The sequence below is a fragment of the Ursus maritimus genome, unplaced genomic scaffold (assembly GCF_017311325.1).
Source record: "Ursus maritimus isolate PB19 unplaced genomic scaffold, ASM1731132v1 scaffold_2, whole genome shotgun sequence".
NCBI lineage: Eukaryota > Metazoa > Chordata > Mammalia > Carnivora > Ursidae > Ursus > Ursus maritimus.
Window position 1 is genome coordinate 39,709,487 of NW_024424452.1, and position 22,529 is coordinate 39,732,015.

At 41.1% G+C, this 22,529-nt stretch overlaps 1 protein-coding gene across 2 annotated transcripts in view; it reads right to left on the bottom strand.

Moving 5' to 3' along the window:
- Positions 1–22,529, bottom strand: part of NUP210L (nucleoporin 210 like) — a 74,676-nt gene that overhangs the window by 14,237 nt on the left and 37,910 nt on the right. For both annotated transcript variants that reach the window (XM_040635697.1, XM_040635696.1), the window contains exons 17-31: positions 16,720–16,912; positions 12,887–12,975; positions 12,585–12,689; positions 12,176–12,277; positions 11,122–11,250; positions 10,665–10,792; positions 9,347–9,479; positions 8,566–8,628; positions 8,019–8,198; positions 7,580–7,660; positions 7,363–7,494; positions 4,805–4,963; positions 3,798–3,889; positions 2,166–2,340; positions 711–886 (exon numbers count right to left, since the gene is read on the bottom strand). In XM_040635697.1, the coding sequence (XP_040491631.1) occupies positions 711–886; positions 2,166–2,340; positions 3,798–3,889; positions 4,805–4,963; positions 7,363–7,494; positions 7,580–7,660; positions 8,019–8,198; positions 8,566–8,628; positions 9,347–9,479; positions 10,665–10,792; positions 11,122–11,250; positions 12,176–12,277; positions 12,585–12,689; positions 12,887–12,975; positions 16,720–16,912 (1,937 nt within the window). The remainder of the gene's footprint in view (positions 1–710; positions 887–2,165; positions 2,341–3,797; positions 3,890–4,804; positions 4,964–7,362; positions 7,495–7,579; positions 7,661–8,018; positions 8,199–8,565; positions 8,629–9,346; positions 9,480–10,664; positions 10,793–11,121; positions 11,251–12,175; positions 12,278–12,584; positions 12,690–12,886; positions 12,976–16,719; positions 16,913–22,529) is intronic.

Below are 22,529 nucleotides of genomic sequence, written 5' to 3' on the forward strand. Positions count from 1 at the left end.
ACGGCTCAAAGGTTCAGAAGGAATTCTATGGTGGAGGGCAAGCAACAGTGGCCACAGGTCAGGTCTATTACCTTTATATACAGAGTACACAGTAAGCCTTTTTTTTTTTTTTTAAGTAGGCTCCACGCCCAGCATGGCTTGAACTCCCAACACTGAGATCAAGACCTGAGCTGAGATCAAGAGTTGAATGCTTAACTGACTGAGCCACCCAGGTGCCCGCGAGGTTGGCTTTTTAAAATTTTCTGTTTTTAAAGATCTGAGAGAGAGACAGCGCACGCATATGAGAGAGAGAGAGAGAGCATGAGCAGGAGGAGAAGGAGAGGAAGAGAGAGAATCCAAGCAGACCCCACAATGAGTGTGGAGCCTGACGTGGGGCTCGATCCCAGGACCCCCAGATCATGACCCGAGCTGAAACCAAGAGTGAGATGCTTAACTGACTGAGCCACCCAGGTGCCCCAGTACAGCTTTTTGATAATAATACTCCTACCAGCTCCCTATGGGGGCTTTCTGTGAACTAGGGCTTGAAAGACTGAAGACACCCTGAAATTCTTCTTCATTGAACAACTAGCACCATTCTGGTGTTTCCCAACCTAATGAAAGAAAGAAAGATCAGATTCTGAGTAGAGAACATGAGAGGAATTTACTGGATAACCCGAGCCTATCTGCACAATGACTACCACAACATCGACATCATTCCTTTGATTCCACACCTGTTCAGGGCCAGATGAAGCTGGGTGTTGTGTGTGTGGAATTTCTCTCCAATGCTGTTATAGAACTGAACAACGAAGGTGAGAGACATGCCCACCGGAAAGGCTGGCAGAGTCCTCCCAGGGGCTGCATACAGCTTGGGCTGGCTGCTCATCCGCAGGTATGTCACTGGCGCCACCTGTGGGAGAAGGAGAGGAGCTGCGATAGATTCTGAAGTTTACAGTCCACGATAAAAAAGCGGTGGTTCTTTCATGGGAAACAGCTCCTGATCAGAGGTAACTTAAATCAGAGTCCAGTAAGAAATAGGACAGTACAGGAAATGGCTCCTCAATTATTAAAGCTGAGAGATTGTGGAGAGAAGTTGGAGCTTTCTTTTTAAGATTTTATTTATTTACCTGAGAGAGCGAGAGAGCGCACACACGTGTGCACGGATGAGCAGGGGAGAGGCAGAGGGAGAGAGAGAAGCAGACTCCCTGCTGAGCAGGGATCCTGACGCAGGGCTCAATCCCAGGACCCTGAGATCATGACCTGAGCTGAAGGCAGATGCTTAACTGACTGAGCCACCCAGGTGCCCTGAAGTTGGAGCTTTCTGAGCAAAGGAATGCACTTCATCTGTTTTGTGCAAACCACTCAATATTTATTGCTACATAACTGATTGTTTATCAAGAATACTGTAGCTAGTATTTTCATACAGTACCAGAGAAGCTGTGAAGCAGTAGAAGTCCAGCTTTGAACCGCAGCTCCATCTTCTATAGCTTCACTTAACTGTGCTAGGTCTCAGACTTATTATCAATTTATAGATTTTTTTTAGAGTTTTTATTTTAAACATTTTATTTATTTTTTTGAGAGAGAGAGAGAAAGAGCCCCCCAACTGGGAGGGGGGAAGGGGCAGAGGGAGAGGGAGAAGCAGGCTTCCTGCTGAGCAGGGAGCCCAATGCGGGACTCGATCTCAGGACCCTGAGATCATGACCTGAGCTGAAGGCAGATGCTTAATCAACTGAGCCCCCCAGGCACCTCATAGAGAGAGAGAATCTCAAGCAGACTCCATGCTCAGTGTGGAGCCCGACACAGGGCTCGATCTCACAACCCTGAGATCAAGACCTGAGCTGAAACCAAGAGTTGGACGCTTAACTGAATGCGCCACCCAGGCGCCCCATGTTAGACTGAATTTTTTAATTCTAATAACAAAGCCTAATTTTGATGGCAATAGTTCTACCCTCTCCCACACCCTTTTACCAACACTGCTCAGAAAGTATACCAATTTGAGGCTAATCCCTGTTATAACAAGGACTCTAAAGGCCACTTTTAATTTGATGGCTTATACCCATGTCAAGATTGTCCTCTTATCTTACAGTTCATTCTGACTTCCAAGGAAGTTCCTAGTTCTTAAACCAGGAAATCTGCCTCTTCAGGCCATGGTATTCCTTTTAATTTTTTGAGTAAGTCCCTGAACTCACCTGAACTCCAGTTATGGTTGTTTGGTTGACTCCAAAAGGTTCTATAGAAGTGACTTCCAACACAGCAGTACCTGCAATGGAACCAGCTTTCAGGAGCCCTTCACCATCATCCTCGATGACAGATGAATTAGGGAAACACTTGAGAACACGGGAACTCACAAAGGCGGCCCCTTCCCTAGGGAACAAATGGAACAAGTGGCATCTCTTGGGTCTGACCAGAAGGGAAGGAGATTGCCAGGATTACTGTTAGAGACTGTACTCTGAGGAAATTGCTTGCCATTCTCCATGTTGTGTGCTTATTTGTTCAAGTAAAAGTCTGCCTTTGGCTTATGCCTATCTCTTTAAAAATCACATCCCATCACATATTTATCATTAAAAATTCATTCAACTAGGGACACCTGGGTGGCTCAGTTGGTTAAGCATCTGCCTTTGATCCTGGGGTCCTGGGATCAAGTTCCGCATTGGGCTCCTTGCTCAGCAGGGAGCCTGCTTCTCCCTCTGCCCCTCCATTCTCACTCGTGCTCTCTCTCTCTGCTCGCTCTCTCTCTCAAATAAATAAATAAAATCTTAAAAAAATATAAAAAATAAAAAATTCAGCTAAAAGGATTGAAAACAGATATTCAAACAAACAGTTGTGCGTGAATATTCATAGCAGCAGCATTCACAATAGCCAAAAGGTGAAAACAACCCAAATGTCCAACAATAGATGAATGGATAAACTAAATATGTTATATCCATACTGTGGAGTATTATTTAGTCATTAAAAGAAATTAAATAGGGGCACCTGGGTGGCTCAGGTCATGATCGCAGGGTTCTGGGATAGAGCCTCAAGTCAGGCTCCCCATTCTCCCTCTGCCTGTCCCCCTACTTGTACTTGCTGTCTCTCTTAAATAAATAAGTAAAATCTTTAAAAAAAATAAATACAAGGAATGAAATATTGATACATGCTATAATGGGAATAAACCTTGAAAACATGCTAACTGAAAGAAGCCAACACAAAAGATCACATGTTATATGATTCCATGTAATAAATGAAATACACAGAAGACTTAAATTCACAGAGAGAGATGATCAGTGGCTGCCAGAGGTTGAGAGGAGGGGAGAACAGAGAGTGATTGTTGATGGGTACAGTCTCCTTTGGTGGTGATGAAGATGTTCTGGAATTAGAGGTGATGGTTGCACAATACTGTGATGCACTAAATACCACTAAATTGTCCACTTTAAAATGGTTAATTTCAGGGCGCCTTGGTGGCTCAGTCATTACGCGTCTGCCTTGGGCTCAGGGTGTGATCCCAGTGCCTTGGGCTCAGGGTGTGATCCCAGAGTCCTGGGATCGAGCCCTGCATCGGGCTCCCTGCTCTGCTGGGAGCCTCCTTCTTCCTCTCCCACTCCCCCTGCTTGTGTTCCCTCTCTCACTGGCTGTCTCTCTCTCTCTGTCAAATAAATAAATAAAATCTTTAAAAAAAATAAAAATAAAATAAAATAAAATGATTAATTTTATGTAACATGAATTTCACTTCAACTAAAAAAAATTTATTTGTGGGTTAGAAAAATCACCTCGAAGGGAAGAGTTCTTTCCATGTTCCTAAGGGTAAGGTTGGAAGCTGGCCTGCCCTTCCCCACTCTCCTCACCTGTTGGTGTGGAGTCTGAGCTGGGAATTCATGGGCATCAGAATTTGCTCAGGCTGGCACTCTGGAAAGAACAGTTGGAGTTTCTCAAAAACCTGAAGTGAGAAAATAATGTCTTCCTCATTTCTGGAAAAGACAAAATGATGACCTTTGCTCGCGTATCAACTACAAATCAACGTCCACCTCACTTCAGCTTATCCTGAGGGTCCACGACACTCTTTTCCAAATGAGCCAGACACTTAAAACATGCCTTGGTATTCTAGAATACAAATCTAGTGTTAGCCCTGCTTCTGACAAAGCTGCGCTGACCGACCACATCCTCTCCATCACTTAGATATTAGGTATAAAATAATTTTGAAATTTCTAATTTTAGCTCTGGTAACCTGAAAAGAGATTTGAGAACAAAAACCTATAATAATAAATTAACAAGGGACACTATTCAGGTTCTCTACTTCCTAGTAAAATGCTCTTTCCTCTATCCCTCACTGAATCAGAGAAACAAAACCAAAATAAAGGAGAAAAATAGAAAAAAAAATCAGTACTAAATTCAGAGGTAGAGAAACTTATTTGCCCCCCACAAATGATCATTTTTCTTTTGAACACTACAAACAACAGGGCTTTCAGCCTGAGAACATCTGTAGAAACCAACCATTCATGCTTTCACATCCTACTGGAAGTTAGGCTTAGATCTCCTAAGTGGATGGTATCATAGTATCTATGTTAGGCGGAGCAGCTCAGAAATGAATCCCTTTTTAGTGATTATGGTTTCATATTTTGTGTTTATTGTGTGGGGAGTTGAGGGGACTGCACATTCTTATAGCTTCTGATATCAATACTTAAATAGATGCAATTAGCAAGAATGACAAAGATCTAGAAACTATGAGCCTGTTCTAGGACTCCCTCTAGCAATTTCTCTACCTCTAGCCAGATCAAGCTCCTCATGGATGATAAGAGAATATAACTTTCTTCTCCTTGATATGTAAAAACAAGATTTAGGTTTGGGACCTTACCAGGATCTGAACTTCATCAGACAGTTCCAACAAATTCCCCTCAAGCTGCCCAGAGGAACTGTTCATACAGCGGACAGTGACTCTGATACTGGTCCGACCAGCTGCTTTGGTGTGGACAACCATGGCAAAGTTATTCTCTACCGGGAGCTGTAGGAAAACCTGGAAAACAGTCAGGAATGGATTAAGAAATATTCATTAATAATCACTGTGCCCCTCCCTCTGTGTTGTAACGATAAAGAAAATGTATGCTACATCTGTATAAAAGAACTAGAGAACCAGGTATTATTTTCATAGTTATTTCTTTTCATATTCCCAGCAACACAGTCACCCCGAAAGTACACTCTGTGTATAGCACTCAACTCATTCTGGCAAGCCTCTGTGAGAGTCTCATGTTATCCTGAAGTCAATCCATTGACAGAAGAATGAAAATGAAGGAAGGGGTTTCTAAAATGGCTTCAGATAGAACTTGAATTGGGAGAAGTGAGACCATCTACTCCTGGAGTTCAGAGTGGTAGCAAGGAAGGAAGAGGACAAGAAAGGAGAGCTATTTCAGGACTATGCTCACACTAGCGGACCATCTCCCTACTGTTTCCCCACCACTCTGGCCCAGACCGTATAAGGCCATCGGGAAGGCAGGGCAAGCATTAAGACAGATGTTGGAGTAGACACCTGCCTACCTTTGGAGCACTCATTTCATGTGCTCTTTCTCCTGTCTTTTTGCTGTTCAGAGCGAGCCCTCAAGACCCTTCTTCCAGCTCTCTTGACTCACAGAGTCCCAAGTTCCAAAATCACCTTTCCCTCCTCCCCCACAGAAAAATTCCCATTTCCTTTATGCAGATCTCAATCAGTTGTCTGGAAAGAAGCTTTATGCTAAAGAACAAGTGGGTTATAATATGTTTGATCCAAGTGAATCTCTGAATGTTGACGCCACAGTGCAGGAGACCTCCGTGTGGGGCCGGCTCTGCTCACCCTGCAGGGTCTGAGGCAGGAGGAGAAACTCTGTATGTGGCTTTCAATCACTTTTCCTAAAGACAAGAGTTGGGCTTTAGATAAAGTTGGAGGAAGGGAGAAATAGAACAGATGCTCTTTTCACACAATCTCTATTTGCTAGTCAAGAAAACAAGCTGAATCCCTGTGCAGAACTCTGCCAAACAAAGTACAGTTCCATCTCTCCTCCATTCTGCGTATAAGCAGGCTCAGGGAAGCCCATAAAGATAGAAGACCCAAACACCAGAGTTTCTCTGGACTACAGATCTAGGATATTTTTAGAAGGATTACAAATAGATTTTTTAACTTTTCTTCAGACTTCTCTTTTCTTTTTAGCTGGCTCTAGAAATACCTTATTAATTCTAGCTCCTGTAACCTCCCTGTTCCCCCCCAAGATCTACCTCTCACTCTTTGTTCTGGTGAGCACTGAGTCATGACCTACTGGGTAACTTGGCTGCAGGTTCCTTCTTCCTAAGGATCGAAGTGGCTGCCACTGTCCCCAGACCACCTTGGGTGGGTTCTCTCAAACTGACCATCCGGTGACAATATTGTAAACTAGGTAAAGTTAGCCTGAGCATCCCCTTCCTTCCTTCCTTTCCCTCCTTTCCTTCCTCCCTCCCTTCGCATCCACTCCTTCCTCCCTCCCTCCCTCCCTCCCTCCCTTCCTTCCTTTGTTCCTTCCTTCCTCCCTCCCTCCCTCCCTCCCTATTATTTCTGTTCTTTTCCAGGTTTCTGAGTAAGGCTTCATGCTATGTGCATTAAGACATCAAAGCTATTTTCACTTACCACAGAGCACAGGCTCACCTCAGACACTGCAGTCTCAGTGCCAGGCCACCACAATAAAGCCAATGTGCAATAAAGCAAGTCAAATAAATTTTCTTCTTTTCCAGTGCACACAAAAGTTATGTTTACACTATACGGTTAGTCTATTAGGTGTGCAACAAACAGCATTATGTCTAAAATAATGTAGGTATCTTAATTAAAAATACTTTATACTAAAAAATGCTAACCATCGTCTGAGCTTTCAGTGAATCATACTCACTGATCAATCACAGGTCACCATAACAAATAAAACAATAATGGAAAAGTTTGAAATATTGTGAGAATTATCAAAATGTGACAGAGATACAGAGTGAGCAAACGCTGTCAGAAAAATGGCACCAAGAGACCTGTGGTTGCCACAACACTTCCATCTGTAAAAACATGTAGCATCTGTGAAGCACAGTGACGTAAAGCCTAGGACACGGAAGCGTGCCTGTCTACATACTTCGTATTCATAACGTGTTACTACTCATGTAACACAAATGCTCACAAATACAATATTAAGGAAACATTGTTTTTGAGAATTCCTTCCAGCAAAGTATATTAAAAATTACATAGCATTATCTGAATACTCAAATTGAATTCTTCATATGATTTGTAGGTTTCCAGAGTTCACAGAACAAGGGGAAAAGGAGATAAAGAGTAACACTGTATAGTTTAGAAAGTGAAGTCAGTCTCAAACTTGATGAGATAAGGTAAATTTACTATCGATGTCCCTGAGATGATATAACAAACAGACACATTCATACCTCTGAATGCCTGGGTACTAGATCCAATACATCCCTTTTGCTCATGGACCAATGGAATGTGAGCCCAGGGTTGGCATTGCTGAAGGAGAAAGGGGTCTGGGTACTGGTCACTCCCATGACATAAACTGGCATCTGAAAAGAAGCAGCAGAGCTGTGCTTTATGTCCTGCCCAGCTGGCATTACCAGAGAACACCGGGAACAGAGCCACCTTACCGACCTCAGTCGCTGTGATGAGTCGAGTAGCAGCTGCAAGGATCCTAACAGCCCGTAGCTGAACCACTTCAACGTGCACTTCATCCTGCTCAACAGGTAGAAGCAAGCTCAGGCTAAGAGGGATGTCTGTGCAGTGGGCAGAGGGTGCTTATGATAACGAGTTTGTTGTTGTTTGGGCATTCAACAAAAGAATACGCCATAGATGTGTGTTTGTTCCATACACAATTCCTTAAGGATAGGGACTATGTCTTACAATAATGCCAAATACTCTGTGGGGTTTTCACTAAAGATTACATATTTACATGCTTGGTTAAGAGAATGCCAGGTAAGGGACTCAAAGGGTTTTTTCTGAGTTGCTGACACCCTCCTCATCACCACCCCACATGCCCCAATATGGTTCCCAGATAGAAAAGTGGAAGCAGAACAGAGCGAAGAACCAATACCTGGGAAAACACAATGACTTTGCCAGTATCTTCATTTACTGTCTGGATGGTGCCATGAACCACAGCTGTGCCGACTACCTTCCCTGTAACTTGCCCCCTCCTATTCACAACAGCCACAGTCTGGTTACTGATAGAGAAGTGAATGATAGATTGGGGCTGGGGGCCACCTTCAGACATTACCTGGAATTTAAACATACCAGTAAATGCCTGGAACATAGGGAGAAATCACATCTCTTTTCCCAACATTCTGTCCAAGCAATTTGACCTCTTACCCTCCCCCACTTCCCAATGGACATACCCCACATCAACTCAAATGCAGAAGAAACACAAGCACCACACATGATCTATGGGGTTCCGAGAGGTAGGTTATATCCTGTTCGTTAGGGGACAGGAAAGTGCTCATTCTTCTTCTTTATCAGATCCTGCTGTACTTGGCTAGGAGTAGACAAGAGGAGGCCAATAGGAAGAAGGGCATGCGTGTGTGTTGGGGTGGGGCAGAGCAGGGTGAAGAGAAAGGGTAAATAATATTTCCTGACTTTGAGGTCACCTGCATCATGTTAGCTGGAATCAGTGTCATCTTCTCTGGAACAAGTCTGAATGGAGGAAACACCTTGAAGGAGAAGACCAAAGAGACAACAGGGATGGACCAGAATCAATTTCGTAATAAATGATCATGCGGCTTATTCTAAAGAAAAAATCCTATACACAGACATGCATTTTACTTTATTTATAAACACACATTTTATTTATAATAGCAAAAAATTATAAATGAGAATACTTAAAAAATTATATGCCCATTCATTGGAATAAAAGTGGTCATTAAAGTTATGTTTATAATTATCTTTCTTTTTTACTTTTTTCCAAACATATATAAAAGTAGAGAGAGCAGTATAATGAACTCTCAGGTACCTATTACCCAGCTTCAACAATTGCCAACTCATGGCCAACAATGATCTTTTAATGACATAAAAAATACTTTTGATATAGGATTAGGATGAAAAAAGCAGTATGATTCATCTATGTTAAAATAAGCATGGGGAAGAAGTGAAGGATTATTAATAAGGAACGGTTGCTTCTAAGGAGTGGAATTACAGCTGATTTTCATTGTGCATCTTTATTATTTCTTTTGCTTTCCAAATTTTCTACAAGAAGTATATTACTTTTATACAGAAAAAAACCCCCTAAAACAAATCACATATTGTTTCAAGAGTTAAACAACTATCATTTTACTTAGTCAAATAATTTTTAACTTGCACAAACTGAACAGAAAAAGATGAATGAAGCTAAATAAGATGAGGTATTAATTCTGGATGAGATAATTTCCTTACCTCAATCTGGCGAGGAGCCGATGTGACTTTCCTCCCCATCTTGTCCCTGGCAACAGCCACGAGTGTGGTTTGCCCAATCGAGACAGCTCGAAGGATGTAACTTTCAGAGTATTCATCCTGTTCCTCCATTAGCCTGCAAAGACGTATGTATTTTTAGGTAAGAAAGATTTGATTTTGGGACACCCAGGTGGCTCAGTCAGTTGAGCGTCCAATTCTTGGTTTTGGCTTGGGTCCTGGTCTTGGAGCCGTTGGATGGAGCCCCCTGCCGGCTCTGCAAGGAGTCTGCTAGTTCCTCTCCCTCCCCTTAAACCCCCTCCCAAAATAAATAAATAAAATTATTAAAAAAAAAAAAAGATTTCACTTTAAGAGTAGCCAGTTATGCTTCTTTCTACGATGCATAACATTTTCTGTTCATTTTAACTCTAATTAAAGGGAACTGCCAGAAAATAAATTTCCAGAGTCAAGACAAGGTTCATGGCAATGGCAGGAAGTTCCTGAAGGCTAAATATTTGTTTAAAGGCCCCAAAGAAATAAGGGCAACATAAACATAAGACTGGCAAAATTGCAAATACTAAAGCACCTTGGAATTTCTGTATTCCACATTTGCAGAGGGGAATACCAGCACCTCTGCTTCTAGATAGATTTTTTTTTTTTTAAAGATTTTATTTATTTATTTGACAGAGATAGAGACAGCCAGCGAGAGAGGGAACACAGGCAGGGGGAGTGGGAGAGGGAGAAGCAGGCTCATAGCGGAACAGCCTGATGTGAGGCTCAATCCCAGAACGCTGGGATCACGCCCTGAGCAGAAGGCAGACGCTTAACTGCTGTGCCACCCAGGCGCCCCTAGATAGATTTTTGAAGGTCCTCCATCCTGAAGCACCCCAGAGGATACCAAGGAGAAGTTTCATAAAATGGAAAAAATCACAAACACGTGAGTTTATCCCTAAACAACACATCTGAGGACGTGGAAGGGGTACTTTGTAGAGAGCCGGATATGGGGAAGAGTACGGGCTGAAAGGCACTGTGACAGAAAAGGAAAGAAGAAAATGTGAAGTAACGTAGGGAGAGTGGACTCTTTTTTTTTTTTTTTTTTAATGATTTTTTATTATATTATGTTAGTCACCATACAGTACATCCCCGGTTTCCGATGTAAGGCTCGATGATTCATTAGTTGTGTATAACACCCAGTGCACCATGCAATACGTGCCCTCCTTACTACCCATCATCGGTCTATCCCATTCCCCCACCCCCCTCCCCTCGGGAGAGTGGACTCTTGATGTTCAGCTTGGGGAGAAGGAAGTGTTGAGGTGGCACTCACGTCAGGGTGACGATGGCAGAAGCCAACTGCAGTTTAAGCTCCATGTTTCTGAAGTATTTATTTCGGAATGGGCGTTTGGAAGAGCCAAGAACCCTTACGGTTACTAACACAGTTTTACCTATTTCAACCTAGTAGTTAAAAAAAAAGGTAATTTTAGTAGAAGTGTCTCATTCACCAAGGACAGTCTAACTCTTTGAGGGTGACAAACTTTTGTTTGTGCTGAATGCTCCTGGTCAGCCTTTCATCAAATAAACCTAACCTACATGTGCTGGTTTATCTGCTCTTCAATACTCTATTCATCTTATAACGCTGGCATGTTGTTCTTTAAGGATAGGTATTTCCATTACATCACTGAAGGTCCTGCTGCACACACAGGAGCCACACAGACTGTATAAAGTGGGGCTACAGGGCAAGATGAGGCCTGCTTCTCTGATGTGAAACTGCAAACGTTTCTCACCTTATCAATCAGATCAAGCTCCAGCTCTTGTATGTCTGACACCCTGAGGTAGGCCACTGCTGGACCCAGGAAAGCCAAGCACAGATCATAGACCTCCAAGGTGAGAAATCCAGGGTGTACTGGAACTAACTAGAAGGAAGATGGCAGCTGGGTAAGGAAGCACACATGCTCCAAACATAATCAAAGCAACTATTTTCATTCAAAGCACAAAATACAACAACTTACTTCCTTTGTGACGGGAACTGAGAGGTCACATTATATGTTTCAGGCACAGCACAACATGCACCCATAACAAATATTAACTGGTAAAGAGTAAAGTTTAAGTTGACTGAATTCAAGCAGAATCCAACATACACATGCAGCTTCTTCATTATGAACAGGGAAGGGATTTCATGAAGAAAATCCAGTCCATGTATGCTAACATCACCAGCGGGGCAGGATGCATGAAGAGAACCTGGTTTTCTGTCATGTGCTGTGGATCCTGCCCCACGTAGCAGGTACTTTCACACTCTGTACACAGTGCTGCAACCTCCCCTCCTTAAACATTATGACCAAGGTAAGTTAAATTCCTTTGACCTCTTAGAAGGAAAGGAAATACCCACATATGTTAATATAAGGTATTATTTTTATTACTAAAAGTCAACTAAAAGCAAATCCCTTGGCATACTGACTACAAAGATAGCTTAATACATTGAGTTGTCATAGCCTGGCTAAAAACACCATATACTCAGGTTATGAAGTCAACGGTACAATTAATTATCCACACAGTTCTGTGTGTTGAAATTTATAGAAATGAACCTTCTTTTCATGGAAATCTTACAATTAGAGGTCTTCTACACTGTCACAGTTCAATCAGAAACAAAAATTGCCCAGATGGAAAAAAAAAACAAAACAAGCTTGTTTTGGGTTGGAGAATCTATGAAGGTTAAAAAAAGAGGCAAATGTTACCTTTATAATATTAAGTCTGAGACATACAATGGAATTTTTCCAATCATTCTCGTAAGGGTGAACTTTGACCTGAGACTATCAACTTGGGACTATCTCTAGACCTCACCTGGATAGAGCTTTCTGCTTCCATGTAAGTGATGGTGACAATGTCCTGCTCACTGCTATTGACGAGAAAATAACCAGATCCTTCCACAAGGTTAAATATCTCCTATGGAGAGATCAGACACACAACACTCTACTCTCTTTGGTTTATAAATAATTCAGAGAAAACAAGTCCTACCTAGTTAAGGAAGAGTATGGGATTAAAAGATTAAGGTCAGTGGACTGAAGACAAACTATGATTATTACAGTATTAGTACCAAGGATATTGCACCTAATTATTATACCTGTTACATATGCTTATCAGTGATTTTCAACACATAAGTGAGTTTTTTATTGCCATACTATTAATCTTAATAACCTCATACTCTTCCCCTCCAGTTGGATCCCATTTAACTAGACCCGTCCAACTTCACCTTCACATCAGGGTGGTTATAGATGGTGGCGTTCTCAGGCAGTACAGTTACATCGTCTACTAGGAGCAGCTCCACAGCTGCAGATCTGGGCAAGCTGGAAAGCTTCTAGAAATGCACAACAACCACAAAGGTGAGTATAGACTTTTAACTCCTCAGCTGAGAGAAGATTCCAGTGTTCTTTCACATGCCAAAGATAACAGAATCAGAGATGTGCATGGTTCTCAGATTTACATTAGTTGCAAGTGATTTTTTTTTAAGTTATAAATGAAGAGCCTTAAATTTCAGTGATTTTTATTTCTTACCTCTGGACTTTTCTTCTCTGAGTAGCCCACAAAATTGACTCCAATGAGTACAGTCCCTTTTAACTGATGTACTTTAAGGACCTGATGACCTGGAGACATGTGAGAAACAATAACATGTAGAATATAAAGTGTCTCCTGAAAACCAAATTCTGTCCTAATCTTTTCCAAATGATGTTCTATTGCAGGAAGAAAAAATACTTCGTGGGGAAATACACAAGAAACAGAAAACTGAGTTTTTGTGTTGATTGCTATTATATTCCTATGTGACTCTGAGCAACCACTTTATTTCTCACTTTCTTTATTAAATGAGGGATTGGGCCAGGCAAAATCTACAATCTTTTCCAGCTCTAATGGCCTGTGGGTCCAAACACAGACTGACAAAGTGTATGGGGAAACTTTTGTTTGATTTAAAAGTTGGAGTAAGGGGGTACCTGGATGGCTCAGTCAGTTAAGTGTCTGCCTTCAGCTCAGGTCACGATCCCAGGGTCCTGGATTCGAGCCCTGCATTGGGCTCTCTGATCAGCAGGGAGTCTGCTTCTCTCTCTGCCTCTGCCCCTCCACTCCCCCACTTGTGTGCTCTCTCTCTCTCTCTCTCAAATAAATACATAAAATCTTTAAAAAAAATAAAAATTGGAGTGAAAAATAAAGATATGGCCCTTCAGGGCCTTTTGCTGTTCTAAACTGTCCTATAAATGTGAACGTCACATCTCGTCTTATTTACTTACTTTTTAGGATTTTATTTATTTATTTGAGAGAGAGAGAGCACAAGCAGAGGAGATGGAGAAGCAGGCTCCCCACCGAGCAGGGAGCCTGATGCAGGACTCAATCCCAGGACCCTGAGATCATGACTTGAGCCGAAGGCAGACACTTCAGTGAGCAAGTCACCCAGGTGTCCCTCATCTCGTCCACTTTAAACGGGTATTCCTCATTAGAACAACTCAAACTCCTTTAACTAGTATTTGAAACTTTCTATAATCCAACCCTGTTTTACCTATTCATTCTTTTGTTTTCTTTCTAAAACTTTAACATAAATCTGCCACTTAAGTCAATTCTTGTTTTATCCTCAACACAACAGTATGATCATGCCTGAATCTGTGACACAGCTTCTCATGATGCTCCATCCATCCATCCATCCATCCATCCATCCACCAACAAAGGTTTATTGAGGGACTACTACATACCAGGTACTATGCCAGGTAATTAGGATGCAAAGATGAAGAAGAAAACACAATCCTTGCCATCAAAGAAGCCTGCAGCTTTAGTATGGTGACTGCGAGGTAAGCCAAGCCCTACAATACTGTGTGGTGAGCGCTGCTCGAGCAGTAGGTACAGGGCACAGGAAGGGAATGCTTTCCTTAGAATGGTAATATAGCGGAACAGAACACTCACAGACGGCAAGAGGAACATTTCAGACCAGAGACGATGCAAGAAAAGAAAACATAAACACATGAAAGGGAAGAGGTACGAGAAGCCTTGTCGTGGCTACGGATATACAGTTGTTGAGTGGGGGTGCCCTGCTGGCTCAGCCAGAAGAGCGTGCAACTCTTGATCATGTGGTCGTAAGTTCAAGCCCCACATTGGGGGTAGAGATTACTTAAAACAATAAAACCTTAAAATTTTTTAATGAATAAATAAAGTTGTTGAGTGTGAGAAAAATGTAGGGTATACATGGGTAATAACAGCAGGTGAAGCCATAGAGGTAGGCAGGGGTTGGTATGTTAAGCTGCAACATAGAATTTTATCCTGAAAGATATGGGGAGGCCCTGAAGGCAGTGCAGTGACAGTATAGTCAGTGGTTGAGAGGATGGGCTCTGGTGTCAGAGGGCTTGCTGCCTCACCTATTTTACTGCTGTAATCTCAGAGCTTAAAACTGTCCCTAGAATACAGTAAGAACTCAATAAATGATGAATGAGCACACTGACATCATGGTGTCTCATAGTTGGGATGGGGATGACGTGAGAAAATCCATGTAATGTACTCAGTGCAGTGTTTGGCATGTCTGAGAGTTCAGTCCATAGTATCCAAAACAACTTTTTAAAAGATCTATTTATTTATTATTTAAGAGAGCGAGTGAGCAAGGGGAGAGGCAGTGGGAGAGAGAGAGAAGCAGACTCCCCCTTGAGTTCAGACCCTGATGCAGGGCTCAATCTCATGACCCTGAGATTAAGACCTGAACCAAAACCAAGAGTGGATGCTTAACTGAATGTGCCACCCAGGTGCCCCAAAACAGGAATTTTAAGAAAGAGGTTCAGATTTGTACTTTAGAAAGGTAATCTAGATAGTAGTGTGGAGGACAGATTAGAGGGCAGCACAGACATAGGGAGGTCAGCCAGGAGGCTACTGCAATAACAAGGGACAGACATGATGAGGACATGGTGATGGAGTTAGAGGGAGGGATGAATCAGAAAACAGAAGTAGCACTGATTGTATCTGGTGGTTGACTGTTACAGCATGTAAGGAGCATCTCTTTCCTTGTTACCACTTTTTTTTTTTTAAAGATTTTTAAGTAATCTCTACATGTAATGTGGGGCTTGAACCCACAACCCTGAGACCAAGAGTTGCACACTCCACTGACTGAGCCAGCCAGGTGCCCCTCCTCCTTAGTTTTTACACTAAGTGTACCATATTGTTGGCATTAGAGTATTATAGTATTACATACACGAGTATTTTGCTGCCGTGTTCTCTAGCTAAGTTCTTAAGACTTGTCCTGTGGGTGAGCTCCCTGTGGGTGTGGAGAAGGCTGAATATTTCTCCTCTAGCATTTCTTATTCCATGAATGGTTACACCATCCATCCAAATGTTCATGCCAGAAACTTAAAAGTTACCCTCTGTACCTCTTTGTTCTTCACCTTTGGGATTGCTCTGTGGCAAACTTCCACGTTACGGGCCTGCAGGGAACCATGCTTGCTGGTACCCATGCCCCTGAGCAGTGCTTATCCACCCTGAGTCGGTTTTGGCAGGTGACTGGCTTTGGTGAATCAGCAAATGTGGTACAAGCAGAGGATTGAGGACTGATGACATGTGATGGCTTGCTGCTCTCTCAGAACTCCTGCTGGTGCCTCTGGTCCCTCTGTAAGATTCACTCACCTTATTCTTCTGCTCACTCTGTCTCCCCTTTCTGTGGTCTCAGCATAAATGTTACTTTCTTGGGCAGCCTTCTCTGTTCTAAACTAGGTTAGGTTTTCTGCTATAACTCTTCAGGCACCCAATATTTGTCCTTCAAAACACCTAACAACTGTAATATTTAAAGTCTATGAGGGGGTCACCTAGGTGGCTCAGTTGGTTAAGAATCTGACTCTTGGTTTTGGCTCAGGTCTTGAGATCAAGGTCATGAGATTGAGCCTCACATTGGGCTCCGTACTCAGCAGGGAAACTGCTTGAGAGTCTCTATCTTCCCCTCCCTCTGCCCCTCCCCTCCTCTAAAATAAATATATAAATAAATGAAATCTTAAAAAAGATTTATATAAAGTCTATAAGGGCAGAGGCCATGACTATCTCATGTACCATTCCATCTTCAGGTGCCTAGTACAGGGTCTTATATGTAGCAGTCACTCAATGAATATTTTCTAATGAATAAATGAAATTTTCATAATATTAGGCAAATAATAGGCAATAAATACATTAAAAAATTAATTTTATGTTCTTACGAGAAACATTGGATCCTAGACCATGCCTCTGCAATCAAGAAATCTATATGTATGTTTGCTAAAACATACAATGATCAAAAATGAAGAGAGATATGACAAAATTTGAAATAAACTGTCACCAAGGGAAATACTTAGCGCAGAAACACTTAGCAGATATGTAAAAGCATTTGTAAGTCACCATAATACCATGTAGCCGAGTCTGCCCACTGCCATCATCCTTTGCTACCATCTCCACTGAATTATAATCTTCGAAATGAGCTAGTGTTTCATTTGAGGATTTCCATTCCAGCATTAGTGAACTGAAATTATCAAACTTTCTCCTGTGTTGATCAAACACTGCCAGTTCCAGAACTGTGTCCCTCAGGCTTGATACAGGAATCTGCATTCAAAAAAAAAAAAAAAAGAGGGGCGCCTAGGTGGGTCAGTCAGTTAAGCATCTGCCTTCAGCTCAGGTCATGATCTCGGGGTCCTGGGCAAGAAGAGTCCAGCATCGGGCTCCCTGCTCAGGGGGGAGTCTGCTTCTCCCTCTGCCTCTCCCCTGCTTGTGCATGCTCTCTCTGTGTCAAATAAATAAATAAAATCTTTAAACAAAATAAAAAAATAAGAAAGAAACAAACAATAGCTTAGGAGGCAGTGAGATACCCCTGAAGCTACAGCTCATGTTTATTCCATTCTTTTTTCTTTGACAATTATTTTTTAAGGTTTATTTTTTTATTTGTGGGGGGAGGGGCAGAGGTAGAGGGGAAGAGAGAATCTCAAGCAGACTCCTTGCTGAGCACAGAGCCCTGCATGGTGCTCAATTTCATGACCTTGAGATCATGACCTGAGCTGAAACCAAGAGTTGGATGCTCAACCAACTGACCCACCCAGGAGCCCCTCTTTGATAATTTTCAGACCTAGAGATAGGTTGAAAGAATAGTATGAGTACACACACCTCAACTGGATCCACCATTTGCCTTATCTTTCTCTCCCTCTACTTCCCCCCCATTTGTATTTTTTTTTTTTTTACTAAATGATGTAGGCATGACACTTTACCTGTAAATATTTTAGCAGGCATTCCTATGTATGAAAACATTCTAAGTAACAAAAACAATATTATCACACATAAGAATATTAATTCAATACTATCTAATATACAATTTTCCCCAAATGACCCTCAAAATATTTTTATACTTATTTTTTATTTCGGACCTAGATTTGATATTTATATATATAATTTATATTTATATTATATATATTTATATTTATATTATATATAGAAAATAAATGTTCTTGGACAGGATGACTAGGATGACTCAACATCATAAAAATTTCAGTTGTTCTGAATTTATATAAAAATTTAATATAATCCCCCCCAAAATAGCTGGAATTGAGGAAATTGATATCCAACAATTAGCTGATCCCAAAGCTAACCAAGCAGAGACTTCAGTGGCCACAGAGGACAAAGAATACAGACATTATATAACTAGTTTAGGAAAGGTCACTGAACAGCTACAACTACCACAACAAAAAACACCACAAAACCTAGTGAGGGGAACAATACGATTTCAGAATTGCTAGATTATGTTATTTGTCAAGTTTTGGGGCGCCTGGGTGGCTCAGTCCATTAAGCATTTGCCTTCAGCTCAGATCATCATCCCAAGGTCTTGGTATTTGCCCCGAATCAGGATCCCTGCTCCACAGGGAGATTGCTTCTCCCTCTCTCTGTCTGCTGCTCTCCCTGCTTGTGAGCATGCACGTGCTCTATCAAATAAATAAAATCTGAAAAAAAGGTCAAGTTTTCAACAAAACATTATTAGAAATGCAAAGAAACAAGAAAGTAGGAGCGCCTGGGTGGCTCAGTCAGTTAAGCATCTACCTTCCGCTCTGGTCATGATCCTGGGGTCTTGGGATGGAGCCCCATGTCGGGCTCCCTGCTCAGTGGGGAGCCTCCTTCTCTCTCTCCCTCTGCCTGCTGCCTGCTTGTGCTCTCTCTCAAATAAATAAATAAAAATCTTTAAAAAAAAAGAAAGAAACAAGAAACTGTGGCCCATACCCAGGAAAAAAGCAGTTAATAGAAACTGTCCCGGGGTGCCTGGGTGGTTCAGTTGGTTAAGCAGCTGCCTCCGTCTCAGGTTGTGATCTCAGGGTCCTAGGATTGAGCCCTGCATCAGGCTTCCTGCTTAGCAGGGAGACTGCTTCTCCCTCTCCATCTCTACTCTCTCTCTCTTTCTCGCTCTCTGTATAAATAAAATCTAAAAAAAAAAAAAAAAAAAGGAAACTACCCCTGCAGATGCTCCGACACTGGACTTACTAGACAATGACTTTTAATCAACTATTTTGTTCAAAGAACTAAAGAAACTCATGTTTAAATAACTAAAGGAAAGTATGAAAACAATGTCTTAGCATATAGAGAATATCAATAAAGAACCAAAAATAAATTTTGAAGTTGGAAAGTATAATAACTGAAATGAAAAATTCACTAGAGGAACTAAACAGCAGATCTGAACAGGCAGAAGAAAACAGGTCAGCTGAGGTTATCCAGTCTGATGAACAGAAAGAAAAAAGAATGAAGAAAAATGAATAGCATCAGAGACCCATAGGACACCACTGAGTGTTATCAATATATGAAAAATGAGAGTCTTACAAGGAAAAGAGAGAAAAAAAAGAGGAAGAAATGATATTTGAAGAAATAATGGCTGGAAACTTCCCAAATTGATGAAAAATATTAAACATCCAAGAAACACAAAGAACTCCATGTAGGATAAATTCAAAGAGATGTGCATCTAGACATGTCATAACCAAAGTCAAAGAGAAAGAGAATCATAAAAGCAGAAAGAGAGAACAACATGAGATTAACACCTAATTTTTTATCATAAACCATGGAAGACGTAACAAAAGAAAAAGACTGCCAACGAAGAATTCTCTATTGAGCACAATAATCCTTCAAAAATGAAGGAGAGGACACCTGGGTGGCTCAGTCAGTTAAGCATCTGCCTTCAGCTCAGGTCATGATCTCAGGGTCCTGAGATCGAGCCCTGCATTGGACTCTCTGCTCAGTGGGGAGTCTGCCTCTCCTACTCCCTCTCCCTCTGTGCTCTCTCTCATTCTCAAATAAATAAATAAATAAAATCTTTTAAAAAAATGAAGGAGAAATTAAGACATTCCTAGATCTAACAAAACCAGAGAGGATTTGTTGCTAGTAAACCTGCCTACAAGAATGAAAAGGGGGTCCTTCAGGCTGAAATAAAAGGTCACTAGACAGTAACCTGAATCCCCATGAAGGAACAAATAAAGACCCTGATAAAAATAACTACATAGATAAATATGCAAGACAGCATAAATGTACTTTTGCTTGTAATTCTTTTTTTCTCCTGCCTGATTTTAAAGACAAATGGATAGGGGCGCCTGGGTGGCACAGTGGTTAAGCGTCTGCCTTCGGCTCAGGGCGTGATCCCGGCGTTCTGGGATCGAGCCCCACATCAGGCTCCTCCGCTATGAGCCTGCTTCTTCCTCTCCCACTCCCCCTGCTTGTGTTCCCTCTCTCGCTGGCTGTCTCTATCTCTGTCGAATAAATAAATAAAATCTTTTAAAAAAAATAAAGACAAATGGATAAAGCACTAATTATAAATCTGTTTGATGGGCATGCATGTATAAAGATTATGACAATGACAGCACAAAGGAAGGGGAAGAAATGGCGTTTAATAGGAACAAAGGTTTTGTACACTACTGAAATTAAGTTGGTATTATTCCAAACTAGATTGTTAAATATTAAGATGTTAATTGTATTCCCTAGAGTAACAACAAATAACTCGATATAAAATAGCAAAAGGATGAGAGAATTAAAATGTTACACTAGAAAAATTTACTTAACACAAAAGGAAGTGAAGGAAAAGAGGAACAAAAAAGGCATATGACAAATAGCAAAAAGACAGGTGTAAATCCAACCTAATCATTTAATTACATTAAATGTAAATCCATGATCCAACTTTATGCTGTGACAAGACACGCACTTTGGATTCAAAGACCAAAGAGTCAAAATACAAAGATGGAAAAAAAAAAAAAAAAGATATGCCCTACAAACAGTAACCAAAAGAGAGCTAGAGTGGTTATACTAGGATCAGAAAAAGACTTTAAGACAAAAATTGTCACTAGAGACAAAGAAGGACATTTTGAATGATAAAAGAACATTATATAATAAAGAAATTGTCTGGCCTTTGTCCTCAGTTTCTATGAATTAACCCCTAAACCCTTGGAATTTCCTGAGTAACAGGAATGTAACCATTATTCATGGTGGGCTTCACAGACCACACCTGAGTTTATTTATACTGAGATGATTCAGGACGGATGTTGGTCAGGCCAGAAAAACCAACCAAACCACGTGACTAGAGAGATGGGGCTGAGCCAGGTGATATCAACCCAACTTTTGGGGAGGGAAGGGGAGTTGAAGTGAGTTCAACCATGTGCTCAATGATTTAATCAATCATATTTATGTAATAAAGCCCCATACAAATTCTGGACACCAAAGCTCAGTGGAGCCTCCTAGGCTGGTGAACACATCAATGTGTTCCATCTGATGTGTCACACACAATCCTGATTCCATGGGTAGAGGGCACAGAAGCTCCAGATCTGGGGCCCTCTCACACTCTCCCTATGTGTCTCTTCATCTCACAGGTCCCGACTTGTATCCTTTATAATAAAGCTGTACCTGTGAGTCATTCTAACAAATTACTGAACCTGAAGTGACTGTGGAATCCTCAAATTTATAGCCAGTTGCTTAGAAATGTGGGTGGCCTGTGGATCCCTGAACCTGTGGCTGGCATCTGAAGTGAGGGCAGTTTTATTGGGAACTGTACCCTTAAAATTGTGCAGTTTGGGCAAACTCCAGGTAGTGTCAGAATTGCATTGTGGTGTTACAAAAGGACAATATATCAAAAAGATATGACAATTATAAATGCATACGCACCTAATAACAGAACCCCAAAACACATGAAGCAAAACTGACAGAATTTAAGGGAGAAATAGACAATTCAACAATAACAGTCAGAGACTTCAATACCACTTTAAATAATGGACAGAACAAATAGAAGATCAAAAAGGAAACAGAAAAATTGAATAATACCATAAACCAAATAGACCTAACAGACATCTATAGAACACCTCACCCAACACCAGAATATACTCTTCTCAAGCGTACATGAAATATCCTCCAGGATAGGCCCTATGTACAGACACAAAACAAGCCTGAAAACATTTTATAAACAAATATATTTATATGAGGTCCATATAATATTAATATATAAATTCAAAAGGATTTAAATCATAAAGTATGTTTTCTAATCACCATAGAATTAGAAATCAACAACAGGGGGCGCCTGGGTGGCACAGCGGTTAAGCGTCTGCCTTCGGCTCAGGGCGTGATCCCGGCGTTATGGGATCAAGCCCCACATCAGGCTCCTCCGCTATGAGCCTGCTTCTTCCTCTCCCACTCCCCCTGCTTGTGTTCCCTCTCTCGCTGGCTGTCTCTATCTCTGTCAAATAAATAAAATCTTAAAAAAAAAAAAAAAGAAATCAACAACAGAAGGAAATTTGGGATATTCACAAATGTGTGGAAATTAAACAACACACTCCTAAATAAGCAATGGGTCAAAGAAGAAATCAAAGGTAAATTAGAAAACATGTTGAGACAAATGAAAATAAAACTCAACATATCAAAACTTAAGGGATTCAGTAAAAGTAATGCTTAGTGGAAAACTTAGAACTGCAAATATCTATATTAAAAAAGAAGAACAATCTCAAATCAATAACCTAAACTTCCACTTTGAGAAACTAGAAAAAAGAAGAAGCTAAATTCAAACCAAGCAGAAGGAAGGAAATAATAATGAGTACAGCAAAAATAAATGATATAGAAAAACAACAGAAAAAAAACTAAACCAAAAACTGATTCTTTGAGAAGATCAACAATATTGACAAGCCTTTAGCTGGAATGATTAAGAAAGAGAGAACTCAGTTTACTA